The sequence below is a fragment of the Sceloporus undulatus genome, chromosome 2 (genome assembly GCF_019175285.1).
Source record: "Sceloporus undulatus isolate JIND9_A2432 ecotype Alabama chromosome 2, SceUnd_v1.1, whole genome shotgun sequence".
Lineage (NCBI taxonomy): Eukaryota > Metazoa > Chordata > Lepidosauria > Squamata > Phrynosomatidae > Sceloporus > Sceloporus undulatus.
Window position 1 is genome coordinate 4742577 of NC_056523.1, and position 17066 is coordinate 4759642.

The window sequence follows — 17066 nt, forward strand, 5'->3', positions numbered from 1 at the left end:
AGTATCTTTTTCTGGAGTAGGACAAGGAGTAACCCCCAAATCACCACTATGTAACATGTATAGATTGAGTCTCCCTTATCTGAAATGCTTGGGACCAGAAGAATTTTGTATATTTTCAGATTTTGGAGTATTTGCATAATGTATAATAATAAATAATACAATAATTTTTTTTATTTCTATCCTACTTTTTGCCAGGCAATCAAAGCAGCGTACAACAAGTTAAAATACATCTATATATACATAACAACCCCCCTTAAAACAAGATTAAACAGTTTAAGATTAAAAACTACATACTAAAATCTGAACAATCATGGGCAGAGTTTGATAGATGGGAAGTCTTATTCGTGGCCGAGTAACACACACACACACACACACACACACACACACACACACACATATATATATATATATATATATAATCTCCAAGACATACATAATGAGATCAATGTGTCTTGGAGATTATATATATCTGCGTGAAACAAAATTTGTTTACACAGAACCATCAGAAAGCAAAAGTGTCACCATCTCAGCCTCCCAGGTGGACAATTTTGGATTCTGAAGGATTTTGGATTCCAGATAAGGGATACTCAACCTGGACAAAGAGATTAAGATAAACTGCCTATGTCTGTCAGAGATTCCAGGACTAGAAGTTGGAATAATTTATTGGCTGGCTAATAATCTAATATGCACAAAAAAGTCCAGGTGCTTAGGATGGAGGGTTGTTTCTTTCCTAGCAAAATGAAGTGAGCAAGCAGTGAAAGAAAGGGCTTCCCATCTCCTGCAGCCAGAGCACCCTCTTTCTCTGGAAAATCACTGACTCTCTCACTGTGACCATTTCCTCTTCCTAGTGCCCAAGTGCCCAAGATGGAAGTGGCACAACCTTGTCCAGCAGGGATAGCAGTGAGGAGGAGGAGCAGCAGAGCAGCCCATTGGTTCAAATGGTACAGGGCCAGGAAGACAGAGTGGCAAGTATTTTGAATACCACAGAGAAAAGGCAGACACATCTCAAGATGCTGCAAGATTGTCTTTGTCAGTTAATACAAAGTGTCTCAACCCATATTCAGTTGTCCTTTTTCAAGGGTTACAACTAATTAAGATTATCTTCTACCATCTGGAAGCCTGTCTCCTTTTTTCTTGAGGATTTTACTGGATATCCTCCAAGTATCATGAATGTTCATCTTCCCTCTGTCTGCCACAGCACTCTTCTCCTCCCCCTGAACTTCAATTACTGAGATTTCCAGCATAAAGTTGGGAGAAAAAAATTGCCCCAAAGTAAGAACTGGCCATTGGATCCTTTATCTCAAGGCTTGACCTTCTCACACACACTCCCCATTAACCATTTACCTGCTTTTGGGTTGCTAAATGGGCGCAGTGCTCCCTGAAATAGAGAAAAGGAAAACCGTGTTAGTCTCTCCTTAAATGGTACATATAACTGAAAGTTGCATTATAAGGAGGGGAAGTTGTCAGTTGTCTCGAGATGGTACTGAGGAGGCTCCATGGGCCTTTCTGGGATGTAGGCAAGCTTTGAAGTTAGCAGTGTTTATACTGGCTGGCTCCATGGCATCTCTACTGGTTTCCATGGCTCAAATTTCTTTCCAAAACCCTCTTTGGGTTGGATTGGCCAGGTGGGAACTGATCTGTGCTTTCTAGTCTCCAGTACTGGGCTCTTGTCCTAAAAAATAAGGGGATGAAGAATCCAGACAGGACAGAAAGTGTTTCCCTTTCTCTTACCTAGAACTCTGCACAAAGTTGGGAGATAAAGTATTAGGAAGGGATCAAAGAGAACCACTGACTTGGAAGTGTAACCTGTCTCTCTTGTCTTTTTCTCTTTTAATCCATTCCAACCTTTGGGCTGGGGATCACTTAATACTTACCTCTGCCAGAGCTGTTGGATCTTTGGTTACTCACTAAAAAGGAGAGAAGAGACAGGGATTCAATTCTTTTGGCGGGTAGTGGTTGAGGTGTTTAAATTTCCCCCCTTTTTTCAGGACAGATGTGTGCATATGCACATACACATGCACACAAAGTTATCACATTACCCTAACTGCTTTAGCCACAAAAATATACATATAAAAATGTGGTGCCTTGCAGTTTCAATATCCAGCACAAAGGATGCTCAAGATCACCTCTCTCTCTCTGAGCTTTATGCTGCAAGATCAAGCTGAATCCGACCAAGTGAACAAGTAGTTGGTTTCTTTCTGTAACAGAAATTTTCACTGGAATCTCTATCTTTTGTTCACTGTCTTCTGACAGGCTGCGGCTTACTTAAGTCTGCACAATGTCCCTTTACCTATGTGAGTGTGTATGAAAATGAGAGAACGGGAGCAATTGTGAGGCTCATCATCTCCCTGTCCCACCACTGCCACCCAATGTGAGAACCTTGTACTGTTACCTCACGCTATGGCATCAAACCTCCATGTGGTTCTTGCGTGAGACCCTATCCATCTAACCTCCACCCTGGACACCACCACGCATGATTAAATTGATTAAAATAGAAATAATTTAATTCTATTTTAATCTCTTACTTTTCTATGTTTTTAATTGTGCTGTTCTTTTAATACTGTGAGCTGCTGTGGGTCCCAATTCTGGGAAAAGAGTGGGAGACAAATAAATAAATAATAACAACTGTTGCCATCACAGACACTTTGTGTCTAAACTCAAGCATTCAAATAACTCTTATGGAACACTCTCAGAGGTCCAAGTGCATAATACTAATTAAAAATATATATTTTTAAAAAATTAGACAGAATCTTTCTGGGAAAGGAAGGACAGGCTGAGAAGGATCCAGAGGTTAACTAGTATACTTCATTTGTCTGTGTGAAAAGCCTGAATTAAACAGATTTTGGAGCTATAACACCAATCACCACCATAATAAAGGTCCAAAACACACTGCAGAAATAATCCAGTTTGAAACCGCTTTAATTGTCCTGACTCAGTGCTAGGGAATCCTGGGAATTGTAATTTATTGTGACATCAGAGCTCTGTGACAGAGAAGGCTAAATGACTCACAAAACTAGTTTCCAGAATTCCCTAGCACTGAGCTAGGGCAGTTAAAGCAGTCTTGAACTGGATTATTTCCGCAGTGTGTTTTGGATCTGAGAATAATAATAATAATAATAATAATAATAATAAAGAATAAGAATAATAAATATAGTTTTCTCCAAGGTTGTAAGGAAAGTTGATTAGATTAATAAATGCCCAGAGCTGTACCCGGGCCTTTCCCCCTACAGTTGGCAAAAGACCACATCCTATGCTATATGATAGAAACAGTACCTCAGGAAGACTGAGTAGCATCACCCGACACCCCTGCCCCCCAAGCTGGTCACACGTGATTCCCCCTATCATCCTTTCGAACAGGCTTTGGTAATGCTTTTGCCTACCACCACAAACCAAAGCAAATCAGTGATGGGCCTTAAGAGCTCAATCAGATGAACAAATTCCATTTGTGAAAAAAGATATTTAAACCCAGAGGTATTTATTCAACTCTAAAGGCAGCACTTATGTATGGAAGCACAGAAAATGGTCCAATGCCTGTATTTCACCATTAATTCCCACTACCTTGTCATCAAGGAGAGAAAAAAAAAATACGGTAATATAAATAATATAAAAATAATATGATTAAGTAAATTGTGAGATTTTCATATCGATGGCCAACCACTTTCATGAGAGCTGTGGAAGAATCAATTTAAGACTTGAACTATAAATTGGCCTTGTGATATGAGGCTGGCAATTACATTGTTTCACTGCATAGTTTCAACATGACCGCTTTCAGTGATTATCAGTGCAGCTGCTTGCTTTTATGTCTAGGCAACAAAGCTTATGGCTCCTTGGACTTGAATGCAACCAATTAAAAAACAGCAATTTAAGAGATGGTGGGACTGTCAAAAGAAGAACATCACTTGGGATGACCTACCTCCACCTCCAGATTCTGAGAACAGGATTCTCCTTCTCCTCTCCCAACTGCATCTGTAATGCCTTTGGAATCAGAGTCAAATCCATTATCAAACAAATAACAGGACAGCTCCATCTCTTAGCAGGGCTCATTCTGCACTTATTTGTGGGGCCATGTTTCCTAAGTTGTTAGCTGGACTGCGTATGGTTCCATGCCGGTGGCTCTTCTGCAACTTCAAGACATCTAAACACTTAGATACATAGGTCAACATGCCTCAACTAATCTCAGTTAATCCACAAGACCAGTATGGTGTAGTGGTTTGAGAGTTGGACTATGATTCAGAGGAACAGGGTTCAAACACTGCTTACCATAAAGCCACTGGTTGGCAAGTCACGTTCTCTCAGCCTCAGAGGATGACAATGGTAAACCTCCCCACATGTAAATGCATTCAGAATTTACTCACTGATATACTTAGTAATCCAGATAATCCCAGCAATCCCAGCAATCAGGAACATAGCAACACAACATACACGATGATGGCCCCCAATCTGGAAGCTGAAGGTGAAATAGAAAAGACCAAAATAATTAAATCAAAGGCCCCCAAACCAAATTCTCTATGGAGGAGTAGCAGGTTGCCAAAGAACTGGAAGTAAGTCAAGTATGTTGTAGTTTGTGTACATTCAAGAAGAACCCAGCCCCCCATGATCACCTATCAAGGTTTGCATAGCTGGAATTGGAAATACAATCTCTGTTCACAGGTAAAATACATAAGAAAGCAGCCAGAGACAGGTCCATCATGACTGGGCCCCAGTGGCTAGTGGGAAGCCTTCCCTTCAACCCAACTGCTATTTGCTCTGGCCTCGAGAGAGAGAAGAGCAGCCAATATATGCTGGATTTAATCTCTTCTTGCATTGCCATTTCTCTCTTGTGTTATTGGTCTCATTTGAGTGTAAGCCTGATGGCAGGGAACTGTCAATCAATATTTTGTACAGCAGTTCAGGGTATAAAAACTCTAAACAAATCATACATAATGAAACAATAAGATTTACTTATTGTGTTTTGCTGGCCACATTTGCTTCATATAATTTAGACATTTACAAATACATATTTACAGCCACTCAGACTGGAAGCAGAAAGATGCCAGACACCCTTTAGGGAAGTTAGGCTATGAATTTTATGAGCTACAAGGCAGACAGGGACTTGCTGAAGGTAATGTGTTGTTGTTGTATCTCCAAGTCATTTTTGACTTAAGGCAGACCTATAAGAGGATTTCTTGGCAAGCTTCTTCAGAGGGGATTTTGCCATTACCATCCTCTGAGCCTGAGAGTGTGACTTGGACAAGGTTACCCAGTGGGTTAACATGGGCAAGCTACTGATGGTGTCTTTGGTTTAGATCTGCCTTTTGCCCCTCCCAAGGTCCTGGCCTCAGAAAACTCACCAGGCTCCTCCCAGGCCAAGTCCACATGTTCTGGAAGTCCATCATGCTCCACACGGCATTTGTAGCGTTCCCTGTCCTTGGGATCAATTTTGATGCTCAGCCAGGTGTAATATGTCCCATCTGAGTTGGGGGACACAAGTCCACTGAAGGTATCTTCCATCCAGACCTCTCCATCCTTTGTCCAGGCAATATCAATATCCTTTGGGTAGAAGCCATCAACCCGACAGATCAGGGTTTCCATATTGTCATAATCTGCCTTGCGTGTTACCTTCACTTTTGGGGGATCTGCAAAAAAGACATCAGAATTAGAAGAGGACCTTACCAAATGGTAGGTAAGGCATATGCTCCAGTTTAGAAAAGCAAGATCTCTCAGGTGACTTTCGTATCCAGTACCAGTGATTCTGCATTCACATTCAGAGGACTCTGTAAGAACTCAAGACTGATGTCTTTTCCTTCAATGCACATAATTTGAATCCATTAAAGATCTACCTGGGGTGGAGACAACAGAAGAGTTACCTGAAGGAACATCTTAAATTTCAACAGGATGCAAGTCCAACAGAAAAATTATGGGGTCCATGGTTTTGTTATTTTCCACTGGATCCATTTTAGACAATTAGGCCACCTGCCCATGCCCTGGCACCATGTTCTTATAATGCTTTGTGAAAAGCTGTTTCCATCTGAAAGGAGATAGCACTCTGCACATGCTCAGACACAATTTAAAAAGCCTGAGTTTTCAGAAAAGAAAATCCTAGACATACTGTACCCATGGATATAAATTATTGCAGACAACTATGTGTACAAGGAAAGCGTGGACACTGCTTCTTGCAAAGAAACTTTGAAGCCTCCATTTCTGAACCATCTGGCCCTTCTGCTTCCTTTATTCCATACCGAAGAGCAAGTCTTGGGGCATGTGGAAAGTGAACCCGAATAACCAGAGTGCTGTCTGAAGCATGGGGTTAGCCCAGTGGACGTGGATGTGAGAAGACTTAAGTCATGGAGTGCTGAGGGAGAAAGAAAAGAGCAAGTACAGCTGTCCAGAAGTAAAAAGTAGTTGGCCCTCCTTTTTCACGGGGGATCCATTCCAGATCCCCTCGCAAAAACAGAGTTTCACCTACATTCAAACCCCACTGGCCTGTCTTCTCACCTGTCCTCAGCAGTGCCTTCTTCCCGTACTCCAGGTATCTCCGCAGCCACTCAATGCACTCCTCCTCCAAATAGTTCTTTGTGAACTGGTTGAATGCTGTGTTAGGATCCCACTTTCTCTTGGTGTTCTGGGCTGGCAGACTGGCTGCTGTCCAGGTGAGGGTCTCCTTGTCCAGGCTGATGTAGTCCTCCCCATCATAGGCATACTGCCAATACCCTCCTTTGCTCCCATCTTTCCTCAGCTCACAGCAAACCATCTCCTGCCAGGTGTGAAGCCCTGAAAGAGAACCAGGCAAGATGGGGAGATGAGGGAGATAGCAGAGGACTGCAAAGGGGAGGCATTATTTCATCAGGAAATTCCACCCCACTTATGCCCAATAAATAAGGATTTTTTTTAAACCCCAGACTCAGCATTAATCCAGCATTAACATTCATATCCTGAGACATTGTCCCTGTACAGACTAGCACTTTGGCCGGCTGGGGGTTGGAGTCAGGGCGTAGCGTCTCCATGACACATTCCCCAGTTCCACCCCCAGGACGTCATGATACTGCATGCTACACCACATAGCGCGCAGCATCACAAGTGCTCAGGAACAGCCGAGTCTCACATCACAGCTACCATCTGAATCCAAGGAGCAATCTCACTGCTGGTAAATACCACCTTTAGCGGAGCCTTTTCATATTCTATTCTAACACCTTTAATACCTAGTTCTTGTGTGCATGTGACAGAGTGTGTGCATTTGGGTGTCTGTTTCCCTCTAATAAAATACAATTCATAGCAAAATTCTGCCTCTGTGGTCCTTTGTCTCCTCACCTCTGTAAACAATTGAGACAGTATCCCTGGCTGTTTGTAACCCAGCCATGTAATTTAGCTAAAATAAAATTCTCTAGACCTCCTGGTAATGTGGTGGAGAATGCAGGTATTTTATTATCCAGTAGTATACATTGCATGAGGTAACCCTTTTTGGTAGTGACTTCCAAGGTGGGAATTGGTGTAAATGAATAGACTCCTGCTTTAGGTAATATACAGGAATGAAAAACAAGAGCAAATATCTCTTGATGAAATTTCAGACAGGAACAATGCTACATTGAAACTAGTGTATTGCTCCTTGATTGGCTTTTCCTTGCCTCCCTTAGTAAGTGTGGGTGAGTCACGCGTCTTTAACAACTGATAAGTCGGCCTATGTGATCTTTTATGGTTTCCACATGTAGAGTCACAGAGAGGTGAACTTAGGCAGGTTACACACAGCCATTTAGGACACGCTCCACGCGTGCTAGGGTTAGGAAGGGTTGCCCCTTCCTAACCGCCCCTCTCCCTAAGATGCGCAGAGCGCGTCCTAAATGGCAGCGCCCATCCACATGAGTGCTGCCATGTTTACGTCATGGACGCTGTACGTCCAAGCGTGGCGCGGCGGAAGTGACGCCACGAGTGCACGCTTCGCGCCTGCACTTCCAGGGGCCAAAAAGGAGCGCTGTTTCGGCGCTCCTTTTTAGCTGCGGCTGGAAGCCTTGCGGTCTGGCCGCTGGGGCTTCCCGCTGCAGCTAATGGCGGCGGCGGCAGACTGGCCACTTTTAGGCGGTCTGTAACCCGCCATAATATTTCTTGATATTAAAAAGGGAGAGAGCCATATATGGTAACAGACCTTACAGACTAAAGCCAAAACTGAAGAAGTCTCTATGGATGCTGTAGGATTTGAGGGTCCCATTTGGAGAGTCTTCTCGACTTTGGAGATTTTGAAGTGGTAGAAATGGCAAGCTTGTTTTCTGCTGCTCCAGAGAATAGGACATGGAACAATGGATGGAAGCTACAGGAAAAGAGATTCCACCTATACATTAGCAGGAACTTCCTGACAGTAGGATGTTTGACAGTGGAATACACTTGCTCCAAGAGTGCTGGAGTATCCTTCTTTGGAGGTCTTTAAACAGAGGCTGGATGGCCATGATATGCTTTGATTGAGAGCTCCTTCATGGCAGGGGGTTGGATTGCATGGCCCTTGTGGTTTCTTCCAACTCAATGATTCTATGATGATTCTATGAAAAAACCTTACAGTGTTTGAATTTTTTTCTGGTGTGCGAACCCCCCACCCCCCACCCTTGCTTATTGACTGACACATGTAAGTGCTCCCCTCACATGCTTCAAGCAGATTTTGGGGAAAGCTCTTTTTTGTTCTTTCTTCAGATGCCGAAAATGTTCACATTTAAAAACGTGTTTGCCACTCCTTGCCCCCAAATTGCTTGTCTGGATGAAGTCACTGTTTCCTTTGCAAGACAGTGTTCCCATCCCCTACTGATTCTTCCTGTGGAGAAGGACTCTCTTATTTTATTATCCCAACTCTCTGGAAGACCTTGCTCTAGATATTTCCTTGAAGGGGGAGGTGAAGAAGAACCATCTCAGCACTGCCCCAGTCATCTCCCAGTTAACAGTTAAACTGACTAGCAGGATGGTAGTGATAAGGAAAACTTTCTGATATGATTGCATCCCTCTCAGTTCCTTTTTATCTCAGCTTTCCATTTCCTATTTTTGAGATAAAGAATTATCATTATGGGGGGAAATCTGTGCCCTGTCACTTTCCACTTACCTCCAGTCTGATTGAAATACTTGGGCACATTCACCAGAACTGCTCGGAACCACTGCTCAGCATTCTGAACTCTCTGTGTGGTCCACTCCCAGTATTGAGGATCATGCTCGACTGACTTTGTGATCCAATCATTTTTAGGACGACGTCTCTTTGTTTCAATATCATAGTAAACAATCTGCTGGTCATTGACATATCCCACCGAGGCAAAATGAGGCACCTGCTGGCCAGGCTCTAACACAGATGTGGCATAATAGCGTAGGACATGTGAGGAGCCACCTGAAAGGGAGAGAAAAAGGAGAGAAAGCAAGCATTATTCTAATATCCAGCTTGACACATTTTGGGCAGTGGGTGAGATCTGGACCACATGGGTATTAATTAAGAACAAGATTTTATTTAAAAAATACACCACCAAATGGATGAGAAAAAGAGAAAGAAATAGATCAGTGTTTCTTAACCTTTTCTTTATCAGGGAACCCCCTGACATATTCTTTGTCACCATGAATTACATTGACCCTTCCTCCTAACAACACATCAGGACTTAGGGTTCTACAGATTAGCAGGAAGGATCGATGCCGCAGCAACCAAATGCCACAGCACTGATCTGGCTGCCGCAGAGCACAAAAAGGAGCCAGAAAAACCCTTGAAGGGGTGTCATAGCCACCGCTGCGGGGAGTGATGATGCCTTTTTGGTGTGGCGTTGTTTGGACACAGCAACAGAGGTGCATCATCATGGTGTGCTCTATGTAAATGGGCACATGCCAAGGTGGCAGCCTGCAGGTAGCATTAGGGCTTCGAGTGTGGGGACACTCAGCCTTCACCTGAAATTTTTCAGTGCAATTACATGACTTTGCTGGGAGTTTCCCTTTTATTCCCAGCTTTTCCCTCCATTTACTTACCTCCTAAGGCGTTTGTATTTATTTATTTTTTAAAAAATTTCAGAAACATGGCAAGCAGTACAATTTTAAATGCTGTGAGACATTCTCAAACTGTGGGGTGGAACCCTGGGGTGTTATGAGACGTGGAGTCCCTGATCTTCTCCTCCCTCCCCCTCCTCTGCTTTCAAAACTTTTCCCTTCCTGAAAAGCAAGGAATGCGCTTGGAGGCTCTGCCTGAGAGAGGAGAGGTGGAGGAGGAGAGCAGAGAAGCTCGCTGGATAATGGGCTCTGGGGAACCCATCCCAAATTGTCTCTTCTTCTTCCCCCACTCATTTTGTCATCACCCTGGTTCTCTGGACAAGATAATGCTGCAGCCTCTACCAGTGTGCCTTAGATGCATAGCAGCCAAAGGAGAACTAGGGTATGTAATAGCCCCAAGTGGTGGTGCCTCTTGCTCAGGGCCACCACTGTCACCTGGTTCTGGCTGGGTCCCCTTGGAGTGAAGTGGCCTTGGTGGCTCTGATCCTGAAGAAATGGCATGTCAGACTGGCCAGCAGAAGAGGAGTGGTGCAAGTGCACCACTTCCTGAAAGCCACTGGAGCAGTGTGTGTGCCTCGGCTCCTTGCTACCCACTTCACCCTCCTGGTCTGCCAGTCACGAGCTCCCTTTTGCTGGCAGAGGCATGTGACAAGCTGCTCCTCTGATCCAGTAAGGCAGGTGGGTAGCTGAATTGTGGGCTGGACAGAGCCCAAGGAGAACAGAAACAGACAAAAGAGGCCTTGAGGCAGATGTTGGAAGCACTGGAAATGGAAGAAGATTTGGGGGTCCTATGGAACCAGCTTCTAAAAGGCACTCTGCCCCCCAACACTCTCACATGGACACTCACTCTCACTCACTCTCCGACACACACACTCTTGCAAGGTCTGGGAGGTCCAGGAAGAGAAAGGAAAATAGTTATAGTGAACATCTGGCTCCGCAGATGATGCCACTAAGGACGATTTAGATTCTTGGGTCATGGCCTGCAGTTTCAGGAGAGGGCCTTCTGGCAAGGGATGAGTTGCACCTTACACCAGTGGGCAGAAACACTTTTGCCAACAGCTTCAAAAATTTATTTAGGGGAGCTTTCTTCCATCCAGTTTTTTCAGCTTTCTACCCAGAACTACATAATCCCATAATGCACAGATATAGGATGGGGGACACCTGGATGAACGAGACTACATGTGAAAGGGATCTAGATGTCCTAGTAGACCACAAATTGAACATGAATCAACAGTGTGATGCAGCCGCTAAAAAGGCCAATGAGATTCTATGCTGCATCAACAGAACTATAGAGTCTAGATCAAAGGAAGTAATAGTGCCACTGTATTCTGCATTGGTGAGGCTTCACCTGGAATACTGTATCCAGTTCTGGGAACCCCAATTCAAACAGGATGTTGAGGAGCTGGAGCCCGTCCAGAGGAGGGCAACTAAAACGGTGAAGGGTCTGGAAACCATAAAGCCCCATGAGGAGCATTTGGACATGCTCCAGTTTCTCAATGGCCTTTTTGAATTGTGGTGCCCAGAACTGGATACAATACTTCAGGTGGGGCCTGACCAAAGCAAAATAGAGTGGCACTATTACTTCCCTTGATCTAGACACTATAGTTCTGTTGACGCAGCCTAAAATTGCATTGGCCTTTTTAGCTGCTGCATCACACTGTTGACTCATGTTCAACTTGTGGTCTACTAGGACTCCTAAATGCCTTTCACATGTAGTCTCCTTAAGCCAGAGCCACATCTGGGCTTCTGGAATTGTGCCCATTTTCTTGGTGTAAAAGTAGAGGCCAAGGGGGGAAAAAGAGAGAGAGAGAGAGGGGTTTCACTCTTTAACTGTCGTGCTTGGCTTACAACCTCCCCCCTTCACCCTCCAAAAATCAGAAGTATGGTTCCCAATAAAAGAATGGGTGAAACCTTCATCCTAAATTAATGTGGTTCTGACTGTTTACCTATAGCCCCCTTCAGTGCTGTGTCTTTTGACAAAATGGAGTGGATCCAGTGTTTGTTTGTTTATTATTAAGAGAGCCTTTCTGACTGAAGAGCGGGGTATAAATATAGTAAATACTGTAAATAAATAAAATATTACACTTGTCCCTCCACGTTAGCTGGGGTTAGGGGCACAGGACCCCTGCAGATGTGGGAAAACCTCAAATAACAAAAACCATACGTTTTTACCCTAGAGAACCCCTTTCTAGGAAGATCATCTAGGTCTTCCAGTGCAACTTGTGGCCGACATCTGCCAGACATTGACCATAGAATTGCACTTGAGGAGCTACAAATGCCTACACAAACACAAAAGTGTGATACCTTTATTGGGCCAGCCAAAATGTTGCAAGCTTTTGAAGCTACACTGGCTTCTTTATAATTTTTAAATGATTATGTTAGTCACAGGCTTGCACTTTCTCAGGTGGTGTTTCATCTTCCGAGGAAGTACTGTATATCTTTGCAAAACAGTACCTCATCCTGCTGGCCATTTAGTACTGGGGGGTAAAGGGTATCTAGAGTCCATGAGATAAAATTAGAATTCCATTAGCAATACAAAAATAGCGAGGACACCAAAATAGTTAGATTTCCCTTCATCAAGTACTGATTAGAATGAAGTCCATAGGCTGGAGCTACTCTACAGTGCAGATGCACCCAGAGACTCTCTTGGCTTGTTTGGGGAGGGGGTCTTCTGTGCAGCTCTGGCATCAATTGGCCCTGAGGGGGACTTCTTGGACGAGTTGCTGTTCTTCAACATAAAGACTTCAACTTATGATGATCCTCTGAATGAGAGATCTCCAAGTCACCCTGTCTTCAAGTCTTGCAAACTCCTGCTCAGGTCTTGCAAACTCAAGTTGTTCAATCCTTTTCTGAATACTTCCATCAGGAATGTGAAAAGAAGCTTGCTCTACAAGGGAGGGGCACTTTGGGGTGTACTTAATGTTTGCATTTCAAAACAGTGCTTGGCACACACTCAGTGCCTGGAGCTTGGTGACAGAGCTTGGCGAATGTGTGTGTTTTGCCTGAGTGTTTAGTGGGGGAGGCCTAGAGTTCTCTTCAGTGCTTCCTTAAGACTGCTGAACATGACTAGTGAGGGAGCTGGTGCAGTCAACTGCAACTGCGGTGGTATGTTTCTCTTCCTGCCGGAGGATGTGGGCAGCTACACTTGCACCGAGTGCAAGTTGGTGGCCCTGTTGGAAGAGAAGGTCCAGAAGCTAGAGTCCTGGTTATGTACACTTCAGCACCTTAGGGAGCAAGAGGGTTTTTTGGACAGAGCAGAATAGACTGTCCTGGATGAGGAGCACAAGGGATGCATCTGGGAAGAGGTCAGTTCCCATGCATGGGAGGTAGGCAGTTGCAGGAATATGATACATACAAGTAGGAGAACCAGGTTCTTGCAGCTGCCTTCCCTTGATCTAGACACTATACTTCTATTGATGCAGCCTAGAACTGAACTGGCCTGGAGAAGAGACAGTTAAGAGATTATATGATAGCCCTGCTTTAATATTTGAGGGGATGCCATATTGAGGAGGGAGCTGACTTGTTTTCTGCTGCTCCAGAGGCTAGGACCTGGAGAAATGGATGCAAACTACAGCGAAAGAGATTCCAGATCAACGTTAGGAGAAATTTCCTGACAGTAAGAGCTGTCAGAAAGTGATGGAGTCTTCCTCCTTGGAGGTCTGGATGACCCTCTGTTGCTTTGACTGAGAGTTCCTGCATGGCAGAATGGAGCTGGACTGGATGGCCCTTGGGGTCTCTTCCAACTCTAGGATCCTATGATTCTATGACACTCAAAACAGAGCCTCCCCTTCATCGTCCCCTCCCCAGGGTCGACCCTAGGTAAGGGGTCTTAGTCAGCCCCACAAAACAGAAAGACCCCACAAGCCCAAGAGCAGGGAAAGCAAGGAAAGCAGAGAAGGGAATAGAGCACCACTCACCGTTTGCAGCCTGAGGAGAGGGACCAGGGGGAAGGGCGTCTCCAGAGGCCCCGATGAGAAAGAGGGCAGTCACCCCAAGGAGGCACAAGAGCCGCCCCATGGAGCCCCTGTGCCCCCAAACTCCTCCAGCCTCCTTCCCTCTCAGCTTCACAGCCACACTGCGCTCTGCTGAGAATTAATCCTCCCCAGAGAGCGGATGGGCCAATAGGAGAGCAGGGTTTGCCATGGCGTCACTGGTTACTAGGCAGACGCCGCCCCGCCTCCTCAGAGTCAGTCATTTCAGGGAAAAGGCCTCAGTCAGGAGGAGGGAAGGTTGGGCCTCCTCCTCCTCCTCCTCCTCAGGCAACAGCCAGTGTTAAGCAATAATGGCACATGATGATGTGTGGGATGTAATTTAAATTCCCCAGGGGTTTAAGCCTTTTTTAAAATTTTATAAATAATCTTTATTAATTTCAAAACCACAAATCAAAACTTTAAAAAAGGGTACACATATTCATTTATTTATTTAGAGTATGTATACCCAGCTCTTCAGCCACAAAGGCTCTCAGAGCGGCTTACAATTATTATATAGTACATACTAACACATTAGTAGACATTAGTAATTAATAGATTATTCAATACATATACATACAAAAATATCTCACATAAAAACATGACCTTACATCTTCTTCCCCATTCAAACCATTAAAGTCCTTACCTGTTAATTCTCTTTCTATCTCTCCTTCCTTACCCTTCCTCCTTATACTTTCCTATATTTTGCCTAAAACCATCTTCTCCATCCCATCTAAAAACCTTCTATCTATTTTCTCATTCTTTATCTTTTGATCTTTCTATCATCACAGCCTTGAGTCCCTATATTGAGAGAAAGACAGGATATAAGATAATAATAATAATAATAATAATAATAATAATATTCCAGTCTCCATCACTTACTCTCACCCTCACAATATACTACATCCTTCCTCATTCTTCTTCCTACTCTTCCAACATACTACAACTTTTGCTCTAATAGCTACTCTCCCTTCTTAACCCCCCCTTTTTAAATAAAGGAAACTTAAATATACAAACACAAAAGATAAAATGGTTAGAGTCTGTCTTCCATTAGCAAAACAACCCTGAATATTTTTATAATCTAAAATTATTATTATTATTATTATTATTATTATTATTATTATTATTACTAGTATTATTAATTTTTTTGTGGTTTTTTCGGGCTCTGAAGATGCCAGCCACAGATGCTGGCGAAACATGAGGAATAAACTCTTCCAGAACATGGCCACATAGCCCTCCGAAAACCCACAAAAAACTATGGATGCCGACCATTAAACCCTTTGACTTCACATTATTATTAAGCTTTATTTATATAGCACTGTAAATTTACACAGTGCTGTACATACAATCAATCAAAATAGATAAAATAAGCCTGCCCTATGGCATACATTCTGCAAAAATTATTAAATATAATACATATTAGTACAGGTTAGCATTCAATAAAATAAGGCAGGAAACAAATTAAAATAACTAAATTAAATTAAATCGATAAGGGCTGGGAATGTTGTGCTATTTAAATTTTAAGGTTAGTCTCGTAACTATCAATTTTAACTTTTAACTGTTTTTAAACTTGCTCTCTTAAAGAATGAAGACTGACTCAGAAAGACATCAAACCTACAGTTTGTAGTTTAAAAGCAGTAACAATGTCTTCAATAAATAATTACATAATGACACTAAATCCTAATCTAACTACAGATATATATATGGGAAATTGAGAGAAACATATATAGAAGACTAGCAGCAGTCAGGCTAGAGACACTCTCTAATTGTAAGATTAACAGTTCAGAATCTTGAAATAGAAACAGTCTTAAAGAGAGAGGGACCTAAAGGAAACCCTATCTATATAATGAGGGGGAGAAAGACTGCATAAGTTTCTTCCAACAATTATAATTAATAATTAATAATAACGATTGCAATGGGAGGGGGGGTCAGGATTTGATAGATGCCCCTTTCTCTCTCTCCCTTTCTTCCAGTCCCATAGGAACAGTGTGTGGATTTTCTTCCTCTGACCCACAGAGTTGTGTACCTTCATTTCCAACTTATGGTGACCCCAAGGTGAACTTATCATGGGGTTTTCATGGCACAATTGGTTCAGAGGAGGTTTGCCATCACTCTCTCCTGAGGCTGAGAGAGTGTGACTCTGCTCAAGGTCACCTGGTGGGTTTACATGACCGTGTGGAGACTTGAACCCTAGGTCCAAAACACACTGAAAACTAAATTACTCTTGAAGGATTGGTTCCTTCATTTCTACCCCTCCCCCTGTTAAAATAACTCTAATCTGTTCCTTTCTATCCAAAGATCAATACATGTATAGTAACATAGTAAATATTAGTATAGCAAATATATGTTTTAGATATATGTTGACTACAGATTGTTTATGTAATTTACTTTCTTTTTTCATATTTTTATGGAAGCCCTAATTATATATGAGTGCGCATTGATGTTGATATGTTTGTTTCTGTACGTCTTTTTATGTTTAATAAAATATTTTAAAATTAAAAAACCAAAACAAACTGCAGAAATAATCCAGTTTGAGACCACTTTAACGTTATTATTATTATATCCCACCTTTCTCCCATTACAGGGACTCAAGGCAGCGAACAGCAGATTTAAAGCAATATAATTTAAAAACAGTACAGCCTTGGAATGTATAAACATAAAATTAAAAACAAAACAAAATTAAACCATTTTAAAAGTTGGTTGAATTACTTCCTTTCTCTTTTATTTTCCCCTCCTCTTCTTTTGAGCATCATTTTTCAAATGAAGAATTTCCATATTTCAAATGTTCAGTTATTATTAGTCATTTTTAGATAAATGATAAATTCAGCTTTCGAGGAGGAGGAACAGGAGGTCAACAAGAAATGAAATAGAAAGGAATAAGGAAACCTACAAGTGGATAAGAAAATGAAGGGGGAAAATAGAATATATTTCTTTTTACACAAATGTATTTTATTATCAATGTGTAAATTGGAATAAAAATTAGATTTAAAAAAACATTTTAAGAGTTAAAAAACAGTTATAAGTTAAAATCGATAGTAACAATACAATCCTTAAAATTTAAATAGCACAGTATTCCCAGACCAGACCTTATTGATTTGCAAAGGCTTGCCTGCACAGAAATATTTAACTGCC

At 42.6% G+C, this 17066-nt stretch overlaps 1 protein-coding gene across 6 annotated transcripts in view; it reads right to left on the reverse strand.

Moving 5' to 3' along the window:
- Positions 1–14040, reverse strand: part of LOC121922943 (major histocompatibility complex class I-related gene protein-like) — an 18752-nt gene extending 4712 nt beyond the window's left edge. The window contains exons 1-7 of one of the 6 annotated variants that reach the window (XR_006102268.1): positions 13884–14040; positions 9053–9328; positions 6475–6750; positions 5331–5615; positions 4356–4447; positions 1875–1907; positions 1345–1378 (exon numbers count right to left, since the gene is read on the reverse strand). Coding sequence is in view for 4 of the 6 variants with exons in the window: in XM_042452902.1 (XP_042308836.1) it covers positions 1359–1378; positions 1875–1907; positions 5331–5615; positions 6475–6750; positions 9053–9328; positions 13884–13983 (990 nt within the window). In the remaining 2 variants the exon portion in view is untranslated. Of the gene's footprint in view, positions 1–454; positions 1379–1874; positions 1908–4355; positions 4448–5330; positions 5616–5656; positions 6332–6474; positions 6751–9052; positions 9329–13883 lie in introns of those variants that run through there. The other 5 variants (XR_006102267.1, XM_042452903.1, XM_042452902.1 and 2 more) reach the window with 5 other exon arrangements.
- Between the last annotated feature and the right edge of the window lie 3026 nt (positions 14041–17066).